The sequence below is a fragment of the Erpetoichthys calabaricus genome, chromosome 3, assembly GCF_900747795.2.
Source record: "Erpetoichthys calabaricus chromosome 3, fErpCal1.3, whole genome shotgun sequence".
Taxonomy (NCBI): domain Eukaryota; kingdom Metazoa; phylum Chordata; class Cladistia; order Polypteriformes; family Polypteridae; genus Erpetoichthys; species Erpetoichthys calabaricus.
The window spans coordinates 247,278,738-247,306,225 of NC_041396.2; the positions used below are offsets into that span (position 1 = coordinate 247,278,738).

Here is a 27,488-nt window from a genome sequence, read left to right on the forward strand (position 1 = left end):
TACTCTGAATTGCATCATTGTCAGCAGTGAAAAACATTTTACTCTGAGAACAAAGTACCAAACATAAAAAATACCTTAGCATGATCAGATGAAAGGAGTTTTCTGAGAACACTTTCAATGTGTGGACTCCTTGGTCCATTCCATTAACAGTTTAGTAGCATTCTTTTTAGATATATTAAAAATATAATCACTTCTGAAACTTGTTGCTGTACTGTCATTGTTTCCACATAGTTGTTTGCAATGCTGCGTTGTAAACCACAGTGTAATTCAATGTAGTGGCCTTGGCTGCAGGACAAAGATCAGCAGCTTATATCCTTAAAGACTTTAGTCATCACTTCTTATAACTCACTTTGGCTGTTTGGAGTATAATAATGGTTAGATGGACTGACTTCTGGCAATTTAGTCTGTACACAGCTTAAAGATCTTTACATTATAAGCTATGTGGGAATTGTATATATTAAATCCAGAAGTTAAAATTCTTAAAAGTGTAACAAAGTCTGTGGCATCTTAGGCAATCCCTGAAAGGGATTTTACTAGGACTCAGAGTCTAACTCATCCTTTTTGCTTATTACAACTTGAACACATTAGCTGGGACTATGTATTGAGCTTTTAAAGACAGGGTCCACAATCCTTCCATAAGAAAAGAAATCACATTTGTTAATGGGTTCGTGCTGCATCTTGTTTGTAAATAAATTCAATTTTTGAGTTGTGCCTTTGAGAATCATGATATGTTACTTTTAAATATGAGAAAGAAGTAGAAACGTAGTTTGTGTTTTTCACAAAACTGTTGTACAAAAACACTTTGTAAACTTTTGTATATACTAATATACAGGTATCTGTTAAAATTACTGTTATTATTGGCTGACATTTTCAACACAAAGTTAGCCAGTTTCATCTAAAATTTGATTTTCTGACATTAAGAGCAAAAGTCTATCTATCTATCTATCTATCTATCTATCTATCTATCTATCTATCTATCTATCTATCTATCTATCTATCTATCTATCTATCTATCTATCTATCTATCTATCTATCTATCTATCTATCTAACATAACCAACGGCTTCTGCTGTAGTGTAATGCATTGGTTTCTGGGATTTTAATACTGTGCTTCAAAACATTTCTTAAGTTATAATGAACAGTTGCTTGGCAGCAATACAGGGGTTTTTAATGTTGATATTTGTTTAATGTTTTATTTTGTTTGGCACTTAAAGGAAGTTTGTTCTTTTTTGGGACTGAAATTAATACATATGGTCTGCATTTGTTTGTTATCACATTTTGTATTTTATTGTAGTTTTTGTTGATGACAGAATTTTACAAAACTAATTCCATAAATAAATCCATAATATCATTAGGTATGGTATGGTATTACATATGAAATTGTTATCATACTGCATTTTGGTAGTGGGCTTCCTCCTTGGCCCAGTGTTAAGTCCTAAGGAAATGGCTTTGTCTTAATTGTAAATAGGATATGGATGTGGCCCTTATAAGCACACGGGGTTTATTAATACATTTCTTTCATTAAATTATTGTGGAATTGGTTTACTTTTATGAGTGCTGGGTGTGTGCGTGCGTGAATGTGTGTCTGTGTGTATGTTTGTTTTTTTAACTTTGACTCATACTACAGTATAGTATTCTTTACTTTGTTTCATAATTACTTCATGTTTCTTAATTTAACTAAATGATGCAGGTATACAGAAAGTTTATGTGGCAAAATATTTTCTCTTCAATTCATTGTTAGAAGGCATGAGATTCAATAGATGTTGATAAAATTTTTTAGTGATTTCTTATTGAAAATTTCAGTTAAGTGATTAAGGTTTTGAAATTGAATTTGAAGTATTTTTTCCTGTGGTTGGTAAAATGCTTTAAAAGAGTTGAAATAAAAATGAAAGCAAAACTGTTCATACTTCATGAGAAGTTTAAAGGTCTAGTTTCTTATACAATTGCATTTCAGTATCATAATGAGTCTGAAATTTGTATATTTAATATACAAAGAGTATTTTAAGAACAAGTTATCGGCATGTATACATCAATGTCAATCAGTCAGTCATTTTCTAACCTGCTTAGTCCTGAACAGGGTTGCCAGAGCCTATCCCAGCTAGCATAAGGCACAAGGCAGGAACAAACCCTGGATAGGGCACCAGTCCATCGCAGGGTGAACACACGCACCCACCCCAGCTATACACTAGGACCAATTTATCACCAGTCCACCTAACCTGCATGTCTTTGGAGTGTGGGAGGAAACCACCCATTATATATACATAGTACAATGAAGTTCAAACTTGCATGTTTCCTCAGACAGTTGAAAACAATACAATTCAGATAAAGGAAAATAAATAAATGAAAATTATACTTAGCCTATGTACTGCCTATATACTGTACTATTATATACAATATATACAATAAGTATATGCAATTTTTATATATTGCATTATTTATTATGTTACAGTTTTTAAATGCTTAATATTGACTCTTCAGCAGCTTTAACGATTTGTTGATTAGAATGGTCCGATACAGTTTACCCAAATGGAGTATGACAAGTAGGAGGGCTTTGCAAACCCCCAATCACAGCCACAACTACGCCAGTCCCTGGTGCAAACAAATTGTGTTCAAATACCTCTCACAGGCTTCTCTGAAAGTTGCACAAGTACAGTTACAGAAAGTCTTTTTCCTTCTCTCTGTCTCTTCCCTCTCATCCACTTCTCCTCAGTGAGCTTCGTTCTCATCCACCCGACTCTGACTCAACTTAAGTAAGGTGGTGTGGCTTCCTTACCAGACCCGGGAGTACTTCTGGTGCAAGCATATTGCATCCGGGAAGCATTTCTGAGTCAGACAGAACCACCATAAATTGAAGAATCCTCCTCCCCACAGCTCCCTCTGGTGGCTCCCAAGAGACCCAGCAGAGCTGCCTATTGGAGCTCCACTTCCCATGAAGCCCTGCAGTAGTGTAAATGGGAGACCCAACAGAGAGCTGCTGACACCTGTTGGACTAGGGGGCACATTGCCCAAGGAGGTGCTTTCATTCCATCCTTCCATTATAAAGGCATCCTGACTGGGTAAGGAACAATATTTTGAATTTTGGTTTGCAAATAAATATTCAGTTTCTAACACAAGCTGCCAAATATGTGAAGTCTATAAAGCTTTAGTTAGAGTAGGATACGACTTGGATTTAACTTTACCCTTTCATTACTGCTATAATAGTTACGGTCTAACCCATTCACCCATTTTCTGAACCCATTTAATCCAAGTTCTTGAAAGCATTTACCACAATAAAGAAACAAATGCCAGTTTATTGTATGGTACACTCATGCACATATTCAGTACATAATTTATAGTTGCCATTTAGCTTAAACTGAAAGGAGTGAAGAAGATTTGAGTATCTAGACAAAAACCCATGAAGGTAAGAGATCTGAAGTTGATCTTTTAGAGAAAAATGACGCTTTCATCCTAAAAACTAATATACTGTATACTGTCCAAGAAAAACTCTGTCTTTTAAGAAATCTCCACATATCGGTTAAGTTGTGGTCCTTAATCAAAGGTAGAATTATGCAGGCCAACTTTTTAATTATAGTTGGAGATAATCCATCTAGTACAGTATTTAATATACAGAATGCTCTGCCACTGTGAACTTGAGTGTTTATATTATGGATTAAAGAGAGAACTTTAACTTGCCACAACTTTGCCATATTTTGTGCATATTTATTAGCCAAAATTAATTTTTCCCCAAACACTATAATTTAACCCCCTGCCAAATCTGATGTTTCTTCTATATCTATTAACAGAGTTTATGAACTAACACACCAACTCCTCTAGTCATCTTGTTATAGTTAGAGTGAAAAACCAGACCAACCCAATCATTTTTTAGCCATGATTCATCTTTAGTGTTCAAGTGGATCTCTTTCAGAACAGCTGTTTTGATTGAACTAAGATTTGATGTCAATTCATTTTATTCATGCTCCAGATCTTTAACTTTCCAGCTTATAAAATGAAATGATTTTACTCATATTTTCATGTATTTTTGGCATTTTAGAATTAATTTTTCTTTACAAAAGAGGAAAATGTTTCCTTTTTCAATTGATTTGGCTTAAATGAATAAAAATAATAAAACATGTCTTGCAAGCACTAACAACACTAAACAGATGTCCAGATGTTAAATCAGTTGAATAAGACTTCCTCTCTCTCCCTTCCAGTCTTTGTATTTTAACAAACTCCACATCTTTTTAAACTTAATTGGGTCATTGAAACTCATTAGGTCAGGGACTGAGGTCTAGAATCAGGCATCTCATCTAAAATAAGTACTATAATTTCAAAAGATAACTGAAGTATCACCCTGCCTTTTAATAGTATTTAGATACCATGTTCCTCAAAATAAACGAGAAGGCATCCATGCCTAAAACCCTACATCAGATATCTGTAAGCCTTTTTTGAAAATAAAATTGAGAAAGTACTGCTTTCCATCATTTCACTAGATCAAACCAGGGTTGTCAAATGCAAACAGTCATTTTCAAACTTGCAGAATATGTTTAACGTAATATACATAAACTTCATCCTAATTTGGATTCCCTGAGCCTCCTCGTTTGGACTGTGAAAAGACATTTGAATTTGTCAATAAGTGTGAACTTGTCACTTTATTTAAATTTGATTTTGGTCATATTAAGCACATGAATTAAAGTAGTATATTGTAAAACTGAAGCCTAATTTTGCACAAATAATTTAAAATGTGCATATTTCAGTCTAAGATATGGCAATAGACAAATTATCCAATTTTTAGGTGCATTTGCATATAATATGAAAAGTACCTGCCATGTTAGCTATGTCTGTATGAAAAAAGATTTGTCTTCTCAGTGGACAGATTTTGTCAGAGCAGATCAATTTTTATTGATCTACCTCAAAGACAGCACACCTGTACACGTTTTTGAAATTTGAAATCTTACGCTGAAAAGTACTGGAGAATTTGCAAACGGGTCAGTCTTAGAACAGAGAAACATTCTGCATGACTTCAACTACGATTTAGTTTACTGTTTATATTTTACCTTGAGAATGGTTACTTCAATTTGTATATTGTTTCTTTAATTATTTGACAGCCGCTGTCAATAGCAAAATAATACAACTCTCGCAGCCATTCATTCTGAAGGAAGTACACCTCATTGCAGGACACGGGATGAGGTGGGGTAAGATGTAGGTGAGGTTTGATGACTGAGCATTACCATACAGTATAAGAAAGCTGTGAAATCAGATGGATTTATTCAGTTCACTAATAATGATATTCTTTATTCTATATAGTAGTAATGATTATGCTTATATATTCATTACTGTTGGGATACTCATATCTACATAGAAAGTCCTAAGATGAGGTTAGGATCACCATTGGTCCCTTCCACAATAGAAAATTGTCTTTAGTGCCAAAATAAAAAAAAAAAATTAGTTGACAGAAAACATTGAATCACTGGTGTAGTAAGACAGTAAGCAGTACATAATGCTAATGCCCTATTTCTGGTCTTTCATTTCAGATATAATCTGCTTCGGAATGATACCTAAACCAAGTAATGTCTCCTTTTATTCACTGAACATGAGAAACATTTTGGTGTGGCATCCAGGCGAAGGAGTCACTGAGAAACTGAACTACACTGTACAGTACTTAACGTAAGGGTCTTTATAAGTAATTCAGTTTTTTCAAGGGTCTGTTTAATATATATGTGAATAATTATATATAGTAGATACTTGTTGTACTTTACATTGCCAAGAAAAAAAATCAATATTTCAGAAAGTAACAGACGTGAATGATATTATTTTAACCATCCTGTAATTGAAATGTTATAAAATAGAAAGTTTCAAAAGATTAATGCAAAATTTAAAAGGAGTTTATCAGCTAAGGAGGACTATACTGGTTACACAGTCAGTTATTTTTATAGAATTGTTCATACACTTTGTATTAAATGATCCTTCAAATAAGATTTTTCCATAAATAAACCATTTAAATCTTGTATTTAAGACATTATGATTTAAGTCGATCAAAGAATTAAGTATTTCCTTTCTCCTTTAGGAGAATACAAATACCATTTTTAATCAGGTAGTGCTTAAAAAATAAGTATTGGAGAATAGTATAGAGAAATGGCAAACTGCAGTGCATTTGGTTGGGAGCTTGTTGGTTGGGGATCCACATTACTCTACTATTCTTAATCCTTCATTTTTCCCTTTTCTGATTCTTCTGTATTCTTTTGGGTCCACTTTATCTGTTGAGTCTCTCTTTCACTGGTGTGCACAAGCATCTATAATCTTTAATCCTTCAGGGCTGTCAAAGTTGATGCATTAGTTAGGTCAGGTTGGGGAGCATGCACTGGTACAGTGCTTTGCCGTACCCACCACACGACGAAACAGCTCAGGATCCTGGTTGGCAACCCCCCAGGCTGACATGCGGTCTAGTCCCACCCTCCACAAATTACAATCTATGCTATGTGGGCATCCCCTTGGGCAGGTCCAGCCGCTCAGGTCCTCAGCAATGAGGATCCTGCAAGCTGGATCACCCTTGGGAAATCACGCAACATGGCTGTAGTGTCACTCCCAAACAATGCAGGTAATGTGCCTCATTTGGGACTCCATGAGCAACTGCTTGTTCAACACAAAGTCAAACCAGGGGTACCCGTGGATTCTCCGATGAGACACAGCACCAGGACTCTAAAGATATGGACCTTCGTCCTTTTGTAGAGATATTGGGAGCGCCACATACCCCTTTCCAGCAACCTCATGATCTTTTCCGAATCCATCTACTGACTTCATAGGAAGACTCGCCAGAGACATAAATGTCGCTGCCAAGGTAACTAAACATCTCGACAAGGTCGACATTCTCTCTGCAGACAGACACAATTGCTAATGGCTGGATTTTTACATTTACAAGTACAGACACTCATACTCCTTGCTCAGTCTCAAGAGAGCCCCATTCAGAGCCTCCATTGACTATGTGAAAATCACAGCATCATCAAAGTCAAGATCAGTAAATCTTTCTTCATCAACAGATGCCCCACAGTTGCTGGACCCCACAACCCTGCCCAACATTCACTCTATGCAAGTGTGGCTGAGTTAGTTTATTATGTTTTATTTTAGTGAACATTCTCAAAACTATTTTTTTTTAATACTGAAATGTTTTTTGTTTTGTATATTATGAATTTTGATTAATATGAATGCAATCAGTGTATCTTTTGTATAATAGTTCCTGTTTGCCTGTTGTAGCAGGGGGGCTTTAATTAATGAAACACCCATAGAACGCCATGTAGCATAACAGCAGACTCCTGGCAAAAGCTGGATGATGCTGTTACAGGAGACAGAGAGCGCCTGTTGCTGCATGTGTTAACTGTGCCCCTTACTGCTTGTCTTTTAGAATAAATGGCAGAATATGGATATTGGTGTGTCTGTCTTCCTTCAAAGCATCAGCAACCATTTTAAATCCACTACACAAGCATTAAACAGGGTTGTAGCAAGAACACACCCTTGATGAACCCCAGAATCAGCTGGGAAAAATGCAGAAGTTCTGTCTCCACTCTGCACAGCACTCACAGTACCAGTGTACGGGCCAGCCATGATATCCAGCAACTTTGGGGGATCCTACAAAGTCGCAGGATGTCCCACAGGTCAGCTCAATCAACTGAGCTACTCATTGAGAGCAGAAAGGAGTCCTGTTTGATGGATCGGAGCTGCATGAAGTTTTTACCGTGGCTGGAGTGCCAATTCTGCTACCAGCCCCCAGTTTTCCCTGAAAGTTGGAGGAGCACTTGCAGGGCTGGAAGCAGTTTAATGTCATACCCAGGACAATGCATTAAATGTGCAATTAATTTTCATATCTATATAATGGCTTAGTTAGAATTCATTTACATGCCACTAATTAAACATCCTGTACATTCATGCATCCTTTGCTTGCTTACTACAGCAAGAGGTTATCTTGGCAACACTTGGATCTTCTGTACTTTTAAGAAACGTCTGTGTTAATGTTTTTTTTTAATATTGCCTTCTTAGCCAGCTGAATTTAGCTTAATATACTTTTGTACTGAATGTTCTTTTTTCTGTGCATTCTCGTTTCCACTAATGTTTATTCTTCTAGTAAAGACAGAGGTTTTAACACTAAAAATACACCATCTTGAATGTATAGAGTTACACCACTTACAACTGCTGTAAAGGGAGCTTAAAATATTTTTATTACTGAGTCTTTAGAAAAACTGCTTTTTCATCTGAAGTAGATTTTATAAAATATTACTAATTTTTTCAGAAGATATGTAATAATAAGTAGATCTGTCTGTTATTTTAGAAAAAAATATTTATATTGTGTGAAAATCATAGAGATAACCAAATTGCAGTGTATGTCCAAAAACATTATGAAGGGAACAAATAGTCTTTAAAAAGTCTTTAAAAATAGTTCTTTAAAAGTGTTCCTATAATGCTCACATAATGTATATAGAAATGCAAAAAGTATGACATCAGTACCTACAAAATCATTCTTGCATATGTTTGTTATCTCTCCATCCATTTTATATCCCTGTTATCTAGTTTAAGGTTACAGGTAGCCAGTGTCTACTAACAACACTGGGAGCAAGGTGAAAAACACCCCTGGATGGGAAATGGGAAGCCAGCAAAATTTCATGGTATATACACACAAACATCAGCCATACATACTCTCTCTCTGTCTCTCTCTCATACACACATACACACACACACACACACCCACACACACACACACAAAGAATTGTGGATCTGCTGTTGCATGCAGTGCCTCCTCCTGTGTATATTTCACTAGTGTGTTGATAATTGTTTGCTCTCTTAATGAAATGGAAGTCTTTGGTAGTCTTCTTTTCAGACTGAGAGACTTATTTTTGAGAGAGAATGTATTGACAGATCACATGCGGCTGCTGTGTCTTCCTCATATTTGTTTTAGTCAGAAATGATATTCAGGGTGGCTTCTTTTTAATATTCTTATTAAGGTCACATATGGTTATTAGGGCTTTTTCCTAGACTGCTGTGCCAAAAACACTTTAACTATAACTAAGGACAGAGTGTTCAAGCATTGCTGACAAGAACATTATCTAATTATATCAATTTTCAGACCTTTGGAAAGCTTTTGGACCATGGTCACAGCTTCACAGTTCACAGTTTCTCATTTGTCCATGGAGATGCATATGTTTATACACCTGCTCATTTCTTAAATTAATATTTTAATTAATACTGTTTGATTACATTTTACCAATACAAAGTGATCAGATCCATTGTTCAAATTTTGCTGACCAAGAAAAAAGATACTAATCCAGAATTACATGAATAAGGGGTATGTCACCATTGTGTTTAGATATTAAAGTCAAATGTGTTAAATTTCCAAGCATAGAATTAAGTAGATGGACAATAGCCCATTTCTATGTGGTTTGTAGCCACTTGGTATGCTACTGTTAATAACATATTTTCAACTGTATACAGTATATATATATACTGTATAATTTTTTATTAGCAAAATGCATCCTTGAACAGAAGAGTAGGTCACATTGCAAAGTGATGGAATTGACACTTTTTCTTAATTCCTTATTAAAAAAAATCACTAGCTGACATCGCTAGACTGTCTTAAATTTAGGAGTATATTTTCAATATATTCAGGTATCAGAAATAGCACTGAGAGAGTCAATTAACAATTAAACAGTTTGGAAAAACAAATCCAAACAATGTATTTACCATAACATTTTTTAAGCCTGCTTAATTCTGAGGACCAATTTAGCATCATCAATTCACATAAACTGCATGTCTTTGGACTGTGGGAGAAAACAAACATGGAAACGGGGAGAAACTTCCAGAAAGAAGACCTGGGATGTGAGCCCAGGTCTCAATACTACAAGGCAGTAGCACTACCTCTGTGCAATATTAATGCCCCACAACTGTATTTCATTACAGTAAAGCAAATTAAATAGTAAAATGTCAGAAAAGAATGGTACTGAGCAGCAAAGAAAATTCAGACAAATGTAAAACTACTGTATATTTTATCAGAATGTTGACAATAAAACATATTTTTCATTTTTTGTTTACAAGATATCTTCTTTATATTGTATACGCTGACACTCAATGAGGTAGCATATCTCGCAACAGACAGTTTAGTTACAATTAATTGCAAGTGCTAACTAAATTTTCTCATTTTAAAAGGTCTGATTTCTTTTTTATTTCAACCATTTAGTAGTGATTTGTCTTATGTTTCCTCATAGGTATGGAAAAAAAACAAATGAATTTGTGAGACATTGTATAAACATTACCAGTCTGTCATGTGATCTCTCAGAAGAGACAAGCAATCCTGATAGTGCATATTATGGATGTGTAAAGGCCAGCTTAGGAGATAATTCATCAGAATGGGTAAATACAAGAAAATTCAGACCCAAGTATGATAGTAAGTGCCATTAACCTTATTTAGAACATAATTTGGATTTGAATTATTTTTATTTCTGTCAATTGCAATTTATAATGTCTTTAATGGTTTTTCATGCCCTTTCATTGCGACATGTAACTGAACTGACCAAATTAGAAATTACATGAAAGGAGGTTGCATTTCTAATGATATTTATAGTTTTTGTAGAGCAATGTGTAATAGGAAACAGTGCTGTTGGAGTTAGGAAATAAATATGTTAAAAAGGTAAAGCTAATTTATTTTGTATTTTGTCAAAGAAACAAATTTTAAGTCAAGCCCCTTTCTGTTATAATAAACTTCATCATTTCTGAGAATTCATGCTTCTCATTTCTGCAGTAGCCTAAGAGGTGATCTCACCACAAGATGTTTGTAGCTAAACCAAGACGGTGATGCAGAGAGTAGAGCAAAGTGGTCTAGCATGTTTCAATTAACAAATGAGCCTAGTGTTCCTCACTGTTTTAACCATTACTAAAAGTGAGTTTGTAACCACTTGAATTAAAGTAGATATCTGATAACAATGATAAATATGTTTTCTTCAGCCATAGAGTTAAATATAAATTCATATCATTAACATTAGAAATAAACCTATAGGGATGCTTTATTTGTAAAATGTTACATTTATTTAATCATTTACAAAATGTTCTCTTCTACTATGTTCCATCTGCCTGTAGCACACATTAAGCGTATTGAAAGAAATGCATTAACTACCTAATTTTAATGGTGTAGTTGAAAAGTGCTGAATGGAAACAGTAGAGATAGGAATAAAAAGATTGGTCCATTCTTCAGGTAGGAGTAGAAGGAAAAAGTGGGAAAAGGTACAAAAACAAAAGATTCTATGTACCCCTTCAATTTCAAACATGTTTTCTAAACCTGTTTCATCTATCCAGCTGCTGTAAATAATTAAAAATCTGCACACCCTAATTTAAGGTTAGTGTAAAAGCACGTAGTACACACAGATCATGTGCTCTCAGCACATATAAAGCATATAAGGACAATACTGAGAATAGAAACCCAAAGGCGTTGGAGAGAAAAAAAGGCAGATAAGAGATTATGAAAGCAGTGGAATTTGAAAGGCTCAAACAAACGATGGCACGATACACATGCAGAGAAAGGTACAGAATATGAAAGCAGTAAAATTCGAAAATATTGTAGCGTCCCAGCCAGGTTGAGGGCTTTTTGGTTTGAAGTGACTGTTAGGTCCGATTGAGGGAGGGCAGAGTACAGCACGGAAGACTGATAGCGGGGTATTGATTGATGCGGTAAGGGGGGGGCGTTTGAGAAGGTTCTAGAAAGTTGTGTTTGGGGTTAGGAAGTCGGCGATTGTTCAAGTAAAACATTTGTGACACTTTATCATGTCAGTCGCTACAGTATCAAAGAAAAGATGGAAAAGATTACATTACCGTAAACAAAAGGTGATTAATCATCAGAACCAGGTGTAATTGAAAAAATAGCAGGGCAAATCGAGGACAGAAATAAAAGGCAAAGAGTAGACAAAAAAGTGTTTTCGCGTTCGCACCATTCAATGCACAAAACATGGATTTACACAATAATGGACCATACGCTATGAGAATCTGTGGTCCTGGAACAGTTTAAGCAACGACAAGTTAAATTTAAAAGAATACACAATTCGGTCGGATGTATATTGATGATCACGGAGAAGCGATGCAAATTTTAACAGGCAAAAAGAAAGGTAATGTATGTATTCCGTGAATAACATTACACACCAAAGGAGAGCGTGATATGCCATTCGTATTAAAATGTTTACAGTTTACCGTGAGAATATCTGTTGCTATGACAATCAATAAATCACAGGGACAAACATTAGAAAAGCTCGGATTATTTATTACAGAAACAGTAACAATATTCACTCACGGGCAGTTATACGTTGCGTTGTCACAATGTGTCTCCAAAAAATATTGTTTTTAATGAAGGTTTAAAGTAAAAGTGCAAATAATGAAATTGAAACAATTCCAAAGAAAAAAAAAATTTTAATTGTATATTCGATTAACCAAATACGGGTTGGCGAGCGAAGCGAGCAGGGGGTGAAGCCCCCAAGTTTAAATAAAAAAACGAATTGATCATTTCTAAGAACACATTTAAAAAACTTTTAGTGTCTTGGTTACATAAGTTGGCAAACTACAGTATAGCATATTATAGCATAGTTCTTAAATGTCTTGCATTTGTAATGTAGTTATGGTACATGTGTACTATTTGTCTCTGTAATAGGGAAACATTATTTCCTGCCACTGGAATCCAAAGCTTGTCCTAGCAGCATTAGTGTCAATGCAGAAAATGATCATCTGCTGAAAGACACTTCTTGCAGGACACATTATTTCACACACGCTCATGCTTACTCATACCTGGCTAATTAAGAGTTCCCAGTTAAGCTAACATTTGCACTTCTGAGTGGTGGAATGAAACCAGATTTCCCAAAGAAATCCCACATGAACATTAGGAGAAATAAGTTTCACAGACATTGTAACAGTGATGCTTAAGAAAATATGACTTTGTTCCTAATTGTTCAGGAAGTTTTAAATATTGATAACTTTCAGACTACATTTTTTAACTTCCCATGCTGTTTTCATAAAAAGAGAAAACCTTTTCACACACAATGATTATTTAACTCTGCATGTAATGCCTGAGAGTGTTTATGAATATAAAACAGTAATTTTAATTGGTAGTTATACCTGTGAGCTGTAGTTCTGTTTTGTATTACTTAAGTAAAGACAAATTCTATATTTATAATTATGATTTGTCTTTTATCATTATGGATCTTATAAACAGAAGGATCTTATAAACGCAAGGACTAGATTTGTTGCACTTATGTACCCAAAGTACTTTAAACTAAATTATGTATATTATCCCAAAGACAAGATACATCAGACTACATATCTTGTTTAATGCACACATCTTGAGCTGATGAGGAGCTAAACTAGAAAGTTGTGCTTCCACTGAGAAAGACCGTTACTGTGCACCTGTAGAAGTTTGTGAGAACAGGTTGAGAAATGTAAGGTGCCCTCAGACATTTTGAAGAAGTAGATTCACTAGTGATCCTTTTTGACTAGAAATAACGTGCTATACCCACTTTAGTTTTGTCAGCTCATTCCAAGAAATTTAAAGGTGCTCACTCTTTCAGCAGCATCTGTAGATGCAGAAGTCAGTTAGTCATCCTGGCCCCACTGAGTCAACAGATAGCCCTCTTCTCTGTAAGATAAACTCTCTAGGGCAGTGGTGTCAAGCTCTGATCATGCAGGGCCACAGTGGCTGTTGTTTTTCACTCTAGCCTGTTTCTGAATTAGTAACCAATTACTGCAGCTAATAGAACATAATGTACTTCCTTTGCCCAGATTTTAATTGACTTGCTTTTTAAGATTCTGAATGTTTGCTTATTTTTTCTTTAACCAGCAACTAAACAATAATGACTAGTGTTGATCAGGGAATTTTGCCAAAGCATTATTTGCAGCAAATTTGCTGCATTCTGGTTCGCCCTTGTTTGTCGAATTATTTACGGATAATTTGGCCAGTTTAGGAGAATTGTTTTTAATACCAGTGCCCCATAATGCTTTGCGAGGCCAGTGCAACGTCCTCCAGAGCTGTAAAAGTCAATATTGATGGGTATATAATCCTGATCATTTGCATTACAGACTCTGTGGGATGAGTTACCTATGCTTGTAGCCAAATGTGCAGGTTGATCTTCGAGTTCCACATCAACATAAGAGAATGAGGTGTGTGTCCTATGCATGCATAATAATTAACCACTTGGCACGGCAAGATTGAAAACAAACCTTGAAGGAGCCTGACATAACAGAGCAGATTCTAAGAAATAATAATAACAAAACATTTAGTACTATTTATAAGGCGTTTCTATCTTTTTGATAGAATAAAATAGATGACATTTAGCTTGACTTCAAAAAATAGAATGAGGCAGCAGTTTCAATCATGAAACGCCAATTAGAATTTTCTGCCTTTAAAAGACCTACATATGTTTCTGACTTTTGACTAACATTTCCACCTCATTTTGATGAAATATTTGATTGCACTTCTCTAACTGCATTCTTTCTTCTTTGATCTCATGGAGGCACGGTGGTGCAGTGGTTGACACTTCTGTTGCACAGCTCAGGTCACCTTTTTGGCCACAATAATGAAACATATACAGCATAAATAACTAGTTCTAAAGTTGTAATGTATTATAATAAACAGTGTTAATGTGTGTCAATTACAAGTATCCAACATGCTTGGCAAGACTGCTGCATAGAGTAGGTCCACATATTTTTTTTGGTTGCAGCTGATAACTTTGAATTGCCAGCCTTACAGCTCAGATCACCCTTTTAATGACAATAATCGGTTCAGTATAGTTGGCAGACGTTTCCCTAGTCCTCAGGGACTCTTTAAAGACGACTGCACCATTATAATCCAATCAAATCTAGTTCAGTTACAGTAGTCCTTCCCCATTGATGTTAATGCAGTTCGCCATGTACAGAGAATATCGCAAACATTTCCGTGATTTTGGAAAACTAACTTGCCAATGTTTGCGCATCACTAATATCCATCCATTATCCAACCTGCTATATCCTAACTACAGGGTCACGGGGGTCTGCTGGAGCCAATCCCAGCCAACACAGGGCGCAAGGCAGGAAACAAACCCTTGGCAGGGTGCCAGCCCACCGAAGGTATCACTAATAATGACATGCAAAGCAGGCCAACAGATAACCAAATACTGTATCTTGTTCTCCTTTGCACGCATGTGTTCATCTTAATATATCTGTTTCACTAAATAATTTGAAAAGAGAAAGTGAAGGTCTGAGAAATATAAAGTTGCTTTGGTCTTCAAAACATTTTTATGGTTCTTTCAGAAAAAAAATAAAAATTCAGATGTGACAGAGAGAGGAAAGCAACAATCCATAGAATTAGAATGTGTGCTTCATTAAAACACTGTTTTGACTTATAATTAAAAAAAATGGTTAAAGTGAAAGGATGTGTTTAACTGACCCTGAAATAACTTGTCATCTGTTGACTTGCTTTTCATCCAATTATCGTTTCATCTTAGATTCAAAATCTTAAAAAAGCAAATCAATTAAATTGAATGCAAAATAGGTATGTTCCATTACCATCAGGTATTGGTTAATAATGAAGACAGTGGCTGCATCAAAAACCTGTAAACACTGTGGCCCTACGGGATCTGACACCCATGCTTTAGAATTTTTTTTTAGAATTTTATGTGTGAGTTTTGCACCTATTTTATGTTTATGTCTTGTATGTTACATATACAGTATGTATATATTTTTTCTTCATATTCTATTAGCTTTATTTGGACCTCCAGAATTGGACCTGATTCCAGATAAAGAAGCAATTTTAATCACAATAAAAGATCCAGAAGATTGGCAAAACAACAGCAAAACTAAAAGGTCAATGGCTGTTTACTATCCTTCATTGCAATACAACATTACTGTCTACAATGACAAGACACGTCAATCGGTAAGTAAAATGTACTTTAAGAAATTCTCAACAAATCATATTTTTTGCCTTAACTACTGTAGAATATGACTGCATATAATGAGAATATAAAGAAATAAAGCAGCTTCCCTTGATCCATTGTGGGACTAAGCTTGATAACAAAATGGATGATGAATGTGAATGATGTAGGAATGGTGGATTTAACTCAACATTGAAAACTTTTTTACATTAAATGCATTATTTCACTTATGTCTATTTAATTTTTAAATAAGTGCTGTACTCCTATCCAGTTCATGGTGAGTACCTATTTTCCAGCACAGTGTGACCCCAAATTAAACGAAATTAAATTACCTTTTTTTAATTTGAATAAATTGTGCAAACTTATGAAAACTAATGAAGAAAACAGCATAAAATCACAAAAAAAGAGTTTATCAATGAACAGCCAGCAATCAAGTGCTGGATAGCCAGTGATCAAGTGCTTCACTTTTTTTTTCATTGCAATCATCTCTGCACATGTATTAATATCTGCTTAATCGCTGCATGAGTAGTATGAAATTGAAATGTAACTTGGAGCACTCAGATTAATGCAGGAAAATCATTTTTTAATAGTAATAACAACAAATATAACGACATTTATTTATGTAGCACATTTGTACCTCAAAGAGAAAGCTACAGAATTGTATTGTTCAATTGACCTGTGGATCAGAACATTAGCACCAAAATATTAATTTTTTTGATAACACATTGTTTAAAATTCTTCTTCTTATATGTTATATGTCAGTTATTGTAATTGCAGTTAAAATATTTTCCAGTTTGAGCTTGTTTGAAGCAGTGGTGTTGACTACTAAAAATGTGTAATCCATTTATTCATTTTCTTAACCTGCTTATTACAATAAAGTTGAAGGTTGCTGAAGCTTATCCTGGGAACACTAAATACTGGGAAGTTTGCTTTGGATGGGACCTCAGTACATCAAATGTCACACTGTGCTTTCTCATTCATATAGCAAGTCATCCTAACACATGCATATTTGGAACGTGGAAGAAAATCGTAGTTCTCTTAAAAAACTCTTAGAAATCCAATGGCAAATGTGCAGACTCTACACTGAAAATGACCAGATTAGCAATTGAATCCTAGTCACTGGATGCAACAACCCCAATTACCATGTCACTGTGAGAATTAGAGTCAAGTTAAATTTTAATCTGTTTGACTATCAGTTTCCACTTCATGCATCATCTGTTGATTTTAATGGTCCTTCTCAGATTGTGACTGACCTAGGATAGTTAGAACTTTGATTTAAAAGGTTGCATTTATATATTTATATTGTACATCTACTGTATATCTTTTTGTATATTGCACAATGTTTTTGTGTTTTACTTTCAAAATTATTTTATTGTTGCACTTTTTTGATATTTATTATAATTGTCTAGCATGGTGGGGTTACCATAGTAAGTGTGCATAATAAGAATGAATTTAATTGAAAAAGTAGTCTACTGTTTCCCATATACACATTTTAAACAAATTCTTATGTTTATTTTTCATTTCATCAAAGATTTTATGATTTTTTTTTTACTTTGCAAAAAAAAATTAACATTTTTACATTTTGTGCATTTTAAGAAACTAATACATTTTAAGATGCTTTTGCAATATCGCAAACATTTCCGTGAAGTTGAAAAACTAACTTGCCAATGTTTGCGCATCACTAATATCCATCCATTATCCAACCCGCTATATCCTACCTACAGGGTCATGAGGGTCTGCTGGAGCCAATCCCAGCCAGCACAGGGCACAAGGCAGGAACAAATCCTGGGCAGGGCGCCAGCCCACCGCAGGGCACACACACCAAAAACACACACGGGACAATTTAGGATCGCCAATGCACCTAACCTGCATGTCTTTGGACTGTGGGAGGAAACCGGAGCACCTGGAGGAAACCCACGCAGATACTGGGAGAACATGCAAACTCCACGCAGGGAGGACCTGGGAAGTGAACCCAGGTCACCTTACTGCGAGGCAGCAGAGCTACAAATGCACCACCGTGCCGAAAAAACAGTAACAAAATAGTAATAGTTCATTTTTATCACATAGCTAATATAGTGTAATCTGCCTTATTTTCTTTGTGTTGGTTATGTTTTTTAGTGTTTGTTTTCCACCAAAGCATGGCATTTTGAGTGGTGCAATTTTTAAGGTGGCTTTCTTGATAACTCAACTACTTTCATTTGCTTAGGCATTCCCTTTGGCATTGTACTTGGCCAAACTAAAAAAGGAACAAAGTTATGCTGCACTTTCAAAAGTGGAAGCCTCTGCTCTCCCTGCAAAACAGCATGTTCTCTGCATTTGAATGCTTAAATAAAGTCACTACTTCACACTCCTCTTACATCCAGTAGTTTAAATTATCTAATAATTTATTTTTTACCTCAGTTATTGTAACTATTATTTTGAAAAATTTCCATGAAGTACATAAATGTGTTTGTACTTAAAAGATGCCATTTTAAATAAATAAGCTTACATTAGGTATAGTTTGTACTAACATTACTGGTTTTGGCTGAAGATCAAGCCTATGATGGTGGTATCATCGGTAAAGTTAAAGATAAAGTTGGAGCTATATTTAACCATACAGTCATAGGTGAACAAACAGTAGCGAGGGGTGTATGACTTGACTTATGTTTTGAATACCTGAGCTGATACTGTAAACAAGTCACATAATTAATAAAACAACTAAAGACTAAAACTAGCCATCCATCTGCAATTTGGAAGGGTTATGGCAGACCCTTTCACCAGAATAAACAGGTGAAAGTTTGAAAAGAGACATTTTGAAAATTATTCCTAGACGATATAATCTGAAAAGTGTTAGATCTGAGGCAAGGATACAGGTTTTTCATATATTGCACTTGACTACAGCACAAATTTAAACAAAAAACCTACTTTGATTGGGTTTTAAACACATACAAATCAGTGCTTCAAAAAATGTTATTCTTGTCACATGCTTTAAGTAAAGCTAGGATAAGCTTAGAAATAAGTCTAATTTAGGCATTTGGTACTTTATAGTTTTGGAAATTATTGTTGATAACAATTATTAATATTAACTTGTCCTAATTTTTTTTCAGTTCTTTTTTCTATTAAAAAATAATTCAATACGACTGACCAGCTTACCCAGTGGTACAAAATACTGTGTCTCTGCCAGCTCACATGTTCAGTTGTTTTCTAAATACAGTAACCCTTCAGATGAGGTTTGTGTAACCACACCACAAGGTAAGAAATTACCACCGTAACCTTTCACTTACTGTTTTTAAGGCCTTTTAAAAATATAGATTTGTTATGGAAAAATCAAAACCTATTGGATGTGTGCCTTGCATGGGAATATGTTCTTTAAGATTCTGCAGCCTTACCAAACCCAGCAAAAATTGTACTAACCCCTCAACTGCCATTTGGTCATGGGCTTTTTCTGTATCCACAAACCCCATATAAACAGGTCTGGCAAACCAAAGCTACAGATTTAATAACAGATTCAGAGAATTATCCTGATATGATAGAGCAATGTTTTACTGTCAGGTATGAGCATTCCAACTCAGAAAGAAAATGAAAATGTAAACAATTTTTAAATTGATATTTTATATATTAATATTTTGATGTATACTGCATGAATATGAATAAAATTTTCATAGATAAAGATTGTGATAAATGCCTGTTCTAACGTAAAATGAGTAACAGTGAAGATACTTTCTCATTTTTAGATGCATTTTGGGGAACAATGATTTTCATCATTTATGTATGCATTTTGACCCCAGTAATCATACTCTCACTCATTGTTTTTGGTGGATGCTTGATGTATCGTTATGTTTTTGGAAATAAGCAAGAGCAGCCTAATAACCTGGTAAGATGTTTACTACTTCAAAACAATGTTGAATTCTGCATTATAAAATTATGATATAAATATGTGGCAACACTTTAATTGTAGAAGAGGCACATGCAGTTGATTCAGTTTTTATTTTTTGTTTTGGGTTTCATGTCAAATTCTTCTAAGAAGGAACTCCTAGACTTATAATATTACAGTAACTGTTCTAAATGACACATAGTGGTAACATGAAAATGAAAAAAGCATAAAAATAAGTGTCTAAATGCTGTAAAAAGATTTAAAAAACACATTCATTTATTACTGGAAGCACTGATTATGTTTATCCTCAGTAACTGTAGTCTTGCAAAACAAGGTTGAAAGTTACTGGTAAAGGCCTTGTTTATGCATGTAAAGCCATTTCTAAAGCTACACACAAGTTAGACTGCCAACAACCTAAGTCATTAATATGTGAATATATAATTTATATTATGCTACATAGTTTTAACTAACCTTAACTAACTTTCTCGTTATAGGTTCTACAGCATCATTGTGAAACTCAGAAGGAAATTGTGCTTCTTCCATGTGATGATGTCGCTTTGAGTAAAATTGCTTTTTCTGCTCTAAACTGGTCTTCCATTGACCCAGCTAGAAAAGGTCTTCAGACATTGGAGCAAGAACTGGAAAAAGTTATAAGCTATGCACCCCAGTTAACTGCATATTTGCCACCCCACATTCAATCCTCAAATGACCATGGGTCAGAATGTATCCTGAGTGATAACTGTGAATATGGAATAGTGACAACAACTGAACAGCCATCTGGTGTGGATGAAGTAGAGAACATTACTTGCCAATCTCAGACAGGAATCTCTTTAAATACATTCATTCCCCCTTTGGACTCTCAGATCAATGCACTGATAGAGCAACAAACTCAAAATACATGCAAATGTGCCTATGTAATGCAAACAGTGATAGTAACTTCCAAGAACAGTGATCAGCGCAAGCTGGTCCCAAACTTAGACTTTGAAAACGAGGATGGACAAGGAGAAGAGAGTAACATTTTTATTGACTGGGACTGTGAAATGCGTAGGCTAAATTTTCCTATACTTGAACATGAGGAAAATGAACAATATGAACTTCATCCCTGTGTCGTCCAGGAGGAAACAGAAAAACTTCTTTCAACAGTGTTTGTTAGACAGTGTTCAGAAGATGTCATTAATAATGAAGATAATGTTTATTTAACTAAGTTAATATCCGACTGGGGGTTGAATGTAAACATGGACAGTTGATAGCTGTCTTTTGAACACTTGTGTCCCATTAAACGTCAGTTGTCTGGATGAAGGTTTTTGACACCTTTAAAACATAACCAAATACATTTTTGAGCCAGTAACATACAGTCCTAGAATGACCAAAAGGTGTGTATTTAAAAGTACCTACCAAGGGCAAGCTGTTTATTCTTTACATGGAAGTGATGTCATATTCCCTTTATGTAAGGCTTGAGATTAGTAGTAATGAATTAAACATTATTTTTTTATAACTGATTTTTCACAGTTATTTGTGATCTTAATGCTTCCCAATAAATCTACACATTATATGTAATTCTTCTCTAGCCTGTAATTAGGAAACCTGTATTAAGGTATGCTGTGGTGGGCTGGCGCCCTGCCCGGGGTTTGTTTCCTGCCTTGCGCCCTGTGTTGGCTGGGATTGGCTCCAGCAGACCCCGTGACCCTGTAGTTAGGATACAGCAGGTTGGATAAAGGATGGATGGATGTTAAGGTATGTGAATGTATTCTATAACGAAACGATATCTTAACAAACAAAAAAAATTCACTTTTCAACCATTCACTTTCACAATTGCCTAAAGTTAGCTAAACTCACTTGTCGCAGTGTATTGGTTAACCACAGTCAGAGACGTATAAAATTTCTGCATTAAAAATTTCTTTAGCAATATGATTTGTACATTATACCGAGTTCTTTGCATATCTGTTATACAAAGGCAGCATAAACATGAGATTGGGCAGTCTAACAACTTATTTTATACTAGACATTGATTAATTTAATTGGATTCAAAATTTAAAGCCAATTGTCTTATATTTAGTAAAAAGGGGAAAATAGCGAACAGAGATTTCTCATGGTAGCCTGCTATAATCTGTCAACTGACTGAAGGACTATGTAAAGTGTACAAAGTAAGCTGAGAAAGATGCATATTTCTTAAAAATGGTCATCATCATTTCATTTAAGTGGTTTTATTTTCTTTGCATTTACTGTTCTTCAGTTTGATCTATTCTGTTGTCTGCTACAAGAACTATAAAAATACTTCTGACTTCATAATGTTGTAGCCTAAAAACCTTTTAAGTACATTTTTTAGAAACAGGTAGTGTTTCTAAAACAATAATTCGTTTAAATGTAAATGTCCATCGTGTACTTTTTCAGCCACACTTCAACAAACTAGTTGTTTTTATTTGAAATATTTTACTTGCCTTCATAATCCCTTAGAAGATCTCATTTTTTAAGGTTTATTTTATTCAGGAGTGACTTCATGCACATGGATGTATTGTGGTAACAAAGCTCTTTCAAATATAGCAATTGCTAATATTGTTTAACTTTCAATAGCATGCAGTTTTCTTTGTGGAAATTTTACCATCACTGTATGTGTATCATTCTGTGCAACGGGAAATAACCTCACTTTGAAAGAAGACCTGTAAATGGGCAAAAATCCCAATATCATCGTTTTCCCAAAATCAAAACCAATTTTTAACTTTTATATTTTGAACTAAAAATATATAATTAACAAATAATTTTTAAAGCCATTCTGACACCACTTGAAACAAAGAGCCTCAGCCAACCACTCGACTAGACCAGTCACGACAGATGTAATGAAGAATGTATTTTAAACTGACAGTATTAACTTTGTATATTCTCTTCTCTTCTTAAATTAAAATGTTTGTGTGTGGTCTCCTTTTTCCTGGGCAAATGTTCTTCTAATTATTGGAGAATTTAATTTACCAGATGTTTATAGTCATCATAAATGTGCTGGAAACTGCACACAACTGTGTTCCCGCTTTGCACATTAAACCTTTTTTCTTCTAAGTTCCATTATAATGTTGTAAACATTAAAGAAAAGTACACAGTTTCTTCTGTAAGCTTAAAATGAATAATGGAAAATTTGCACACAATGATGACTATTATTGATCAAGCTGTACAATGTAAAAGGTGATGGGAATTTATGTGCTTGTTATGACCTTGGTTTCAGTAAATTCTGCCTTCAGCACAAGAGGTGCTGACAGTCCGTTTAATTTGTTTACTAGAAAAATGTTGGGTTACCATCAGTATATGGAGTTCTTTATTAATACCTGCAGTAAGTCAATTTATAGTATATACAGTAGTGCACGTTTTCTTAAATGCCATCTTCATAGTCAGAGTTAATAAAATATGCAAGAGTTATTTATATAAGCAATCTAATAAGAATACAAGGTATTTACATGTATTTGCATTTTTAAAAAGAATTTATTTTTATTTACAAAAGTGTTTTCCAACAAGATTGCATTGTTTTTAGAATATATTTAACCATTTGTTCAATAAATATTTGTTCTGTGATCATTGGCTAATCTGTGTCTAATTGGGTATTCTCTTCATGAATTCATCTTTCTTATACTATAAAGACAAAATGAATTGCCCAAATTCCTGTGAGACTGTAATTCCCTGGGTGCCTGTAATCATCCGTTTCCCTGGACGTTGATAGTCCTGTACTAGGAGTAGACTAGGACAATGATGACACAAACAACAAAAAATGGTGCAAAATGCTTAGTGCGTTTACTCCCCAAACCATAGCAGTGTCCAATAAAAGTACAGTGCGGATTGTTCAGTAAATGCATAATCCAGAAAAGCAAGCATCTTTGTGGGAGTGCAAATCAATAAATAAATTCACATGAATGTCATAATCAAGTCTAACACACAGTCAGAATCAGGTTCCTTTTCTTCTGTATATTTTCTTCGCCCCAGTGCATCTCTCTTTCGCTCTTTCCCATCTTCCCTGCTCACTTTCTGTGTCTTGTCTGCAGGGCTGAGGTATGGGCAAGCACAGTCATCCATTACTGACTTTCGTCCTAACCAACTCAACCAGTACCAGCTGGGATGCCCAAAGCTCAGCCCTGTCATCCCAGTGCCATCCCTTGGCCTATGTGGTGTGACGCTTGAAGCCATTGGTTACTCCTGCTCCTTCAGTGCTCAACAGGAGCAACCCGCCCATGGAGTGTAGTTTCTCCTCACTTCCTACGGGGTCACCCGATTACCTCGCCTCCAGTCCAACGCACTGGCTCGATCTCCTATTATCTGTACTCTCCATAACTATCTTTCTTTGTTTCTCTTTGCCTGTTTCTCCTACTGTGGTGCTGTCCTTAACGAAATGTGGAGCGCCAAAGAGGAACAGTTGGGCTAATCATGATGGCACATGAATGAGCAATTAGCCAACTTCCCCACTGAACGCTCCATGGCTATGCAGCTTTCCAGTGGCACACACTCAGACCCACAAACCTGAGCCGCACTGTTCTTATGTCAAAGTGACACCACCACAGACCCCTGTCAGACTGTACCAATTCTAATTCAGGGGAGCAGCTGGCTGTAGTTTTCTTGGATTGACAGAATTCATGAATTGATGGAGAGATAGATGGACTCTTAGCTGTTAAAGTGGTACAAATGAATTACTATATACTGTATGTGCTTGTAATGTTTTAAATTGTATCATTCCCTCACTCATAATTACTCATTGGTCGCAGTGACCCCATTTGGAAATTGTAGAGATCTTTGGTTCAAGGTGAAGTATAAGAGTGAATTTTGTGAATTCTTGAGTGTGCAGGCACCAATAAAAAAAGCACACAATTAGTTTCCTAAAATGTATTGTTAGTAAGTTTAAAAATTCAGTTGTTCAGTTCTTCTAAGGGTGGCGCGGTGGTAGCGCTGCTGCCTCACAGTGAGGAGACCCGGGTTCGCTTCCCGGGTCCTCCCTGCGTGGAGTTTGCATGTTCTCTCCGCGTCTGCGTGGGTTTCCTCCGAGTGCTCCGGTTTCCTCCCACAGTCCAAAGACATGCAGGTTAGGTGGATTGGCGATCATAAATTGTCCCGTGTGTGTGCAATATGCAATTTGCAAAAAAATACTAAAAGGTCATAGTTTAGCAATCACTCAAATATATATATTGTGGCAAGCGGCTGGGGGTGGCATGCCTCCTCCAGACCGCGAGGGGGCGACTGCCCTGGTGGCTTTGGGGACCACGGGAACGGAGCTTAGAAGCCCAACCCTATAGGGGCCCGTGGTCACTGCCAGGGGGCGCCCCGATGCCTGGAAAGCACTGGTCCTCACACCTGGAAGTGCTGGGGGGAAGACAACCAGGGACACCCGGAGTGCTTCTGGGTGCGCAGCTGGTACTTCCGCCACACTGGGGAGTGCCAGCAGAAAATGATCGTGAGGCACCTGAAGCACATCGGGTGATTATAAAAGGGGCCGCCTCCCTCCGTTCAGTGGCTTGAGTCGGGAGCGGAGGAGGACAGAGCTCGGGAGGAGAGGAAACAAGGCGGCCTGAAGAGAAAGAGGCATCATTTGGATTAGCCAAGACTTTGGGGGAGTTTTAGGGTGGTATGCACCTTGTAAATAGTATACAGTGTAAATAAACGTGTGTGTGGTGCTTAAAACCATGTCTACCTGTCTGTGTCCGGGCAGCTTTCCACATATATGTGTGTGTGTATACACCAATCAGGCACAACATTAAAAACCATCTGCCTAGTATTGTGTACGTCCTCCTCATGCCACTAGAACAGCTCTGACTCATTGAGTCATGGACTCTACAAAATCTCTGAAGATGTCCTGTGGTATTTGGCACCAAGACATTAGCAGCAGATCCTATATCCTGTAACTTGTGAGGTGAGGATTCCATGGATCGGACTTGTTTTTCCAGCACATCCCACAGAAAGCGCTATATAAATGTAATGAATTATTATTATTATTATTATGCTCGATTGGATTGAGATGTAGGGAAGTTCAGAGGCCACGTCAATGCCTTGAACTCTTTGTCATGTTTCTCAAAGCATTGCTGAGCAATTTTTGCAGTGTGGCAGGGGGCATTATCCTGCTGAAAGAGGCCACAGCCATCAGGGGGTACCATTAATACGAAGGATGTACTTGGTGTGCAGCACTCGTTAGGTAGGTGTACATGTCAATGTAATATCCACATGAATGCCAATTCCCATAGTGTCTCAGCAGAGCATTGCTTAGAGCATCACAGAGCATTGCCTTCACCAGTGTGCTCAGATCTTTACACTTGCCCATTTTTCCAGGTTCCAAAACATTTATTCTACAAAAACGCTACAAGATAAAATAAATTTCATTATGACACAAGAAAGGGTATACAAAATACATTTTTTTACTGTGTATTAAAAATGATGTCTTCAATGTGATGGCCATCATTAACAATAAAGTCGCTCGCATAACTCGTTCGGCCATTTCAAGGGGAATAGTGGTGATTTTGGGACGAGTAGAGTCTTTGAGGGCTTCAATGTTTTGAGGTCAGTGTGTGTATACCTTTGACTTAATATAGCACACAAGAAGAAATCACACGGAGCGAGATCAAGCGATTGTGAAGGCCACCTGACATCGCCGTGCAGGGAGATCAGCTTTCCCGGAAACATCTCCCGCAGAATTTGCATGGATCTTTGCACGGCATGAGCTGCTGCTCCATCCTGTTGAAACCAGGCATCCACCACATCCATTTCATCCAGTTGGGGCTGCAAAAAGTTCTCTAGTATTTCAATGTAACGTTCTGAAGTGACAGTGACCATTGCCCCCCCCCCTCAAAAAATAAGGGCCTACAGTGCCAAATTCTGCAACTACGCACTAAACTGTAACACACTCACTGTGCAGGGGTCTCTCAAGAAGTTCATGATGGTTGATTTCAGCCCAATAGCGAAAGTTATGCTTATTTACGCAACCATTCAGATGGAAATGTGCCTCATCGCTGTACATGATGATGGCATCTCGATGAACGGTTTGCAGAATGATCACGTACAACTTTTTATGGCTCTCCCAGTCTCTCTCTGAAAATTCCTGCACTACCATCATTTTGTATGGATGGAAATTAAGGTCCTCATGCAAAATCCTCCTCAAAGACCTGTTGGAAATGCCTAAGGCAGAATCATGTTTGTGCGCTGAATGTCTAGGAGACCTCAAAATTGATTCCCTTACAGCTTGGATGCTTTAAGGCATTTGTACAGTCAGAGGATGGCCTGGAGATTTTCTGTTCAACGTTGTACCCGTCTATCTAAATGTAGCCACACACTGAAGAATTGTTTTCTGATTTGGGATGTCACCATTACGAGGAATGCAGTGCATTTGGAAGGTGTATTACGTAGTGATGATGGATTTGTTGTTTCTGAAGAACGCTTGCACAGTGTGCACCGGACCAAGGCATGTTGCCGACTGAAAGCTACAAGGGATCATCTATCAAAGAACCCCAACCCACTGGGCTGCCTCGCGCAATGACCTTGAGAAATGTGGTACTTTGTTTTGGCTCACTGTGTATATCCAACCACTTGACAGGCGCCGTTGTAACAAGATACCCAGTGTTATTCACTTCACTTAACTGTTGTGGCTGGTTGGTGTGTGTTTATATGTATGTATATATGTTGATGTGGACGGCCGTGGCCCTTATCCTGTTGGGGCGCCTCTATAGTGAAGGACCAGGGGAGAGAGCATGTTCAGAGCATCATCTCCCCCGAAGCGATAGATGGCAGCCCAGA

General features: G+C 36.4%; 2 protein-coding genes across 2 annotated transcripts in view; one reads left to right on the forward strand and one right to left on the reverse strand.

The window, feature by feature from the left end:
- il20ra (interleukin 20 receptor, alpha) overlaps positions 1-21,431 on the forward strand; it is a 34,136-nt gene extending 12,705 nt beyond the window's left edge. Inside the window, exons 2-7 of the mRNA XM_028797946.2 lie at positions 5,510-5,642; positions 10,223-10,401; positions 15,722-15,894; positions 18,979-19,123; positions 19,606-19,745; positions 20,240-21,431. Coding sequence (XP_028653779.1) covers positions 5,510-5,642; positions 10,223-10,401; positions 15,722-15,894; positions 18,979-19,123; positions 19,606-19,745; positions 20,240-20,992 — 1,523 coding nt within the window. The 3' untranslated portion in view covers positions 20,993-21,431. The remainder of the gene's footprint in view (positions 1-5,509; positions 5,643-10,222; positions 10,402-15,721; positions 15,895-18,978; positions 19,124-19,605; positions 19,746-20,239) is intronic.
- The window catches only part of LOC114647575 (solute carrier family 35 member D3), a 1,087,183-nt gene that overhangs the window by 974,252 nt on the left and 85,443 nt on the right, over positions 1-27,488 (reverse strand). The gene's annotated exons all lie outside the window — the stretch shown is intronic.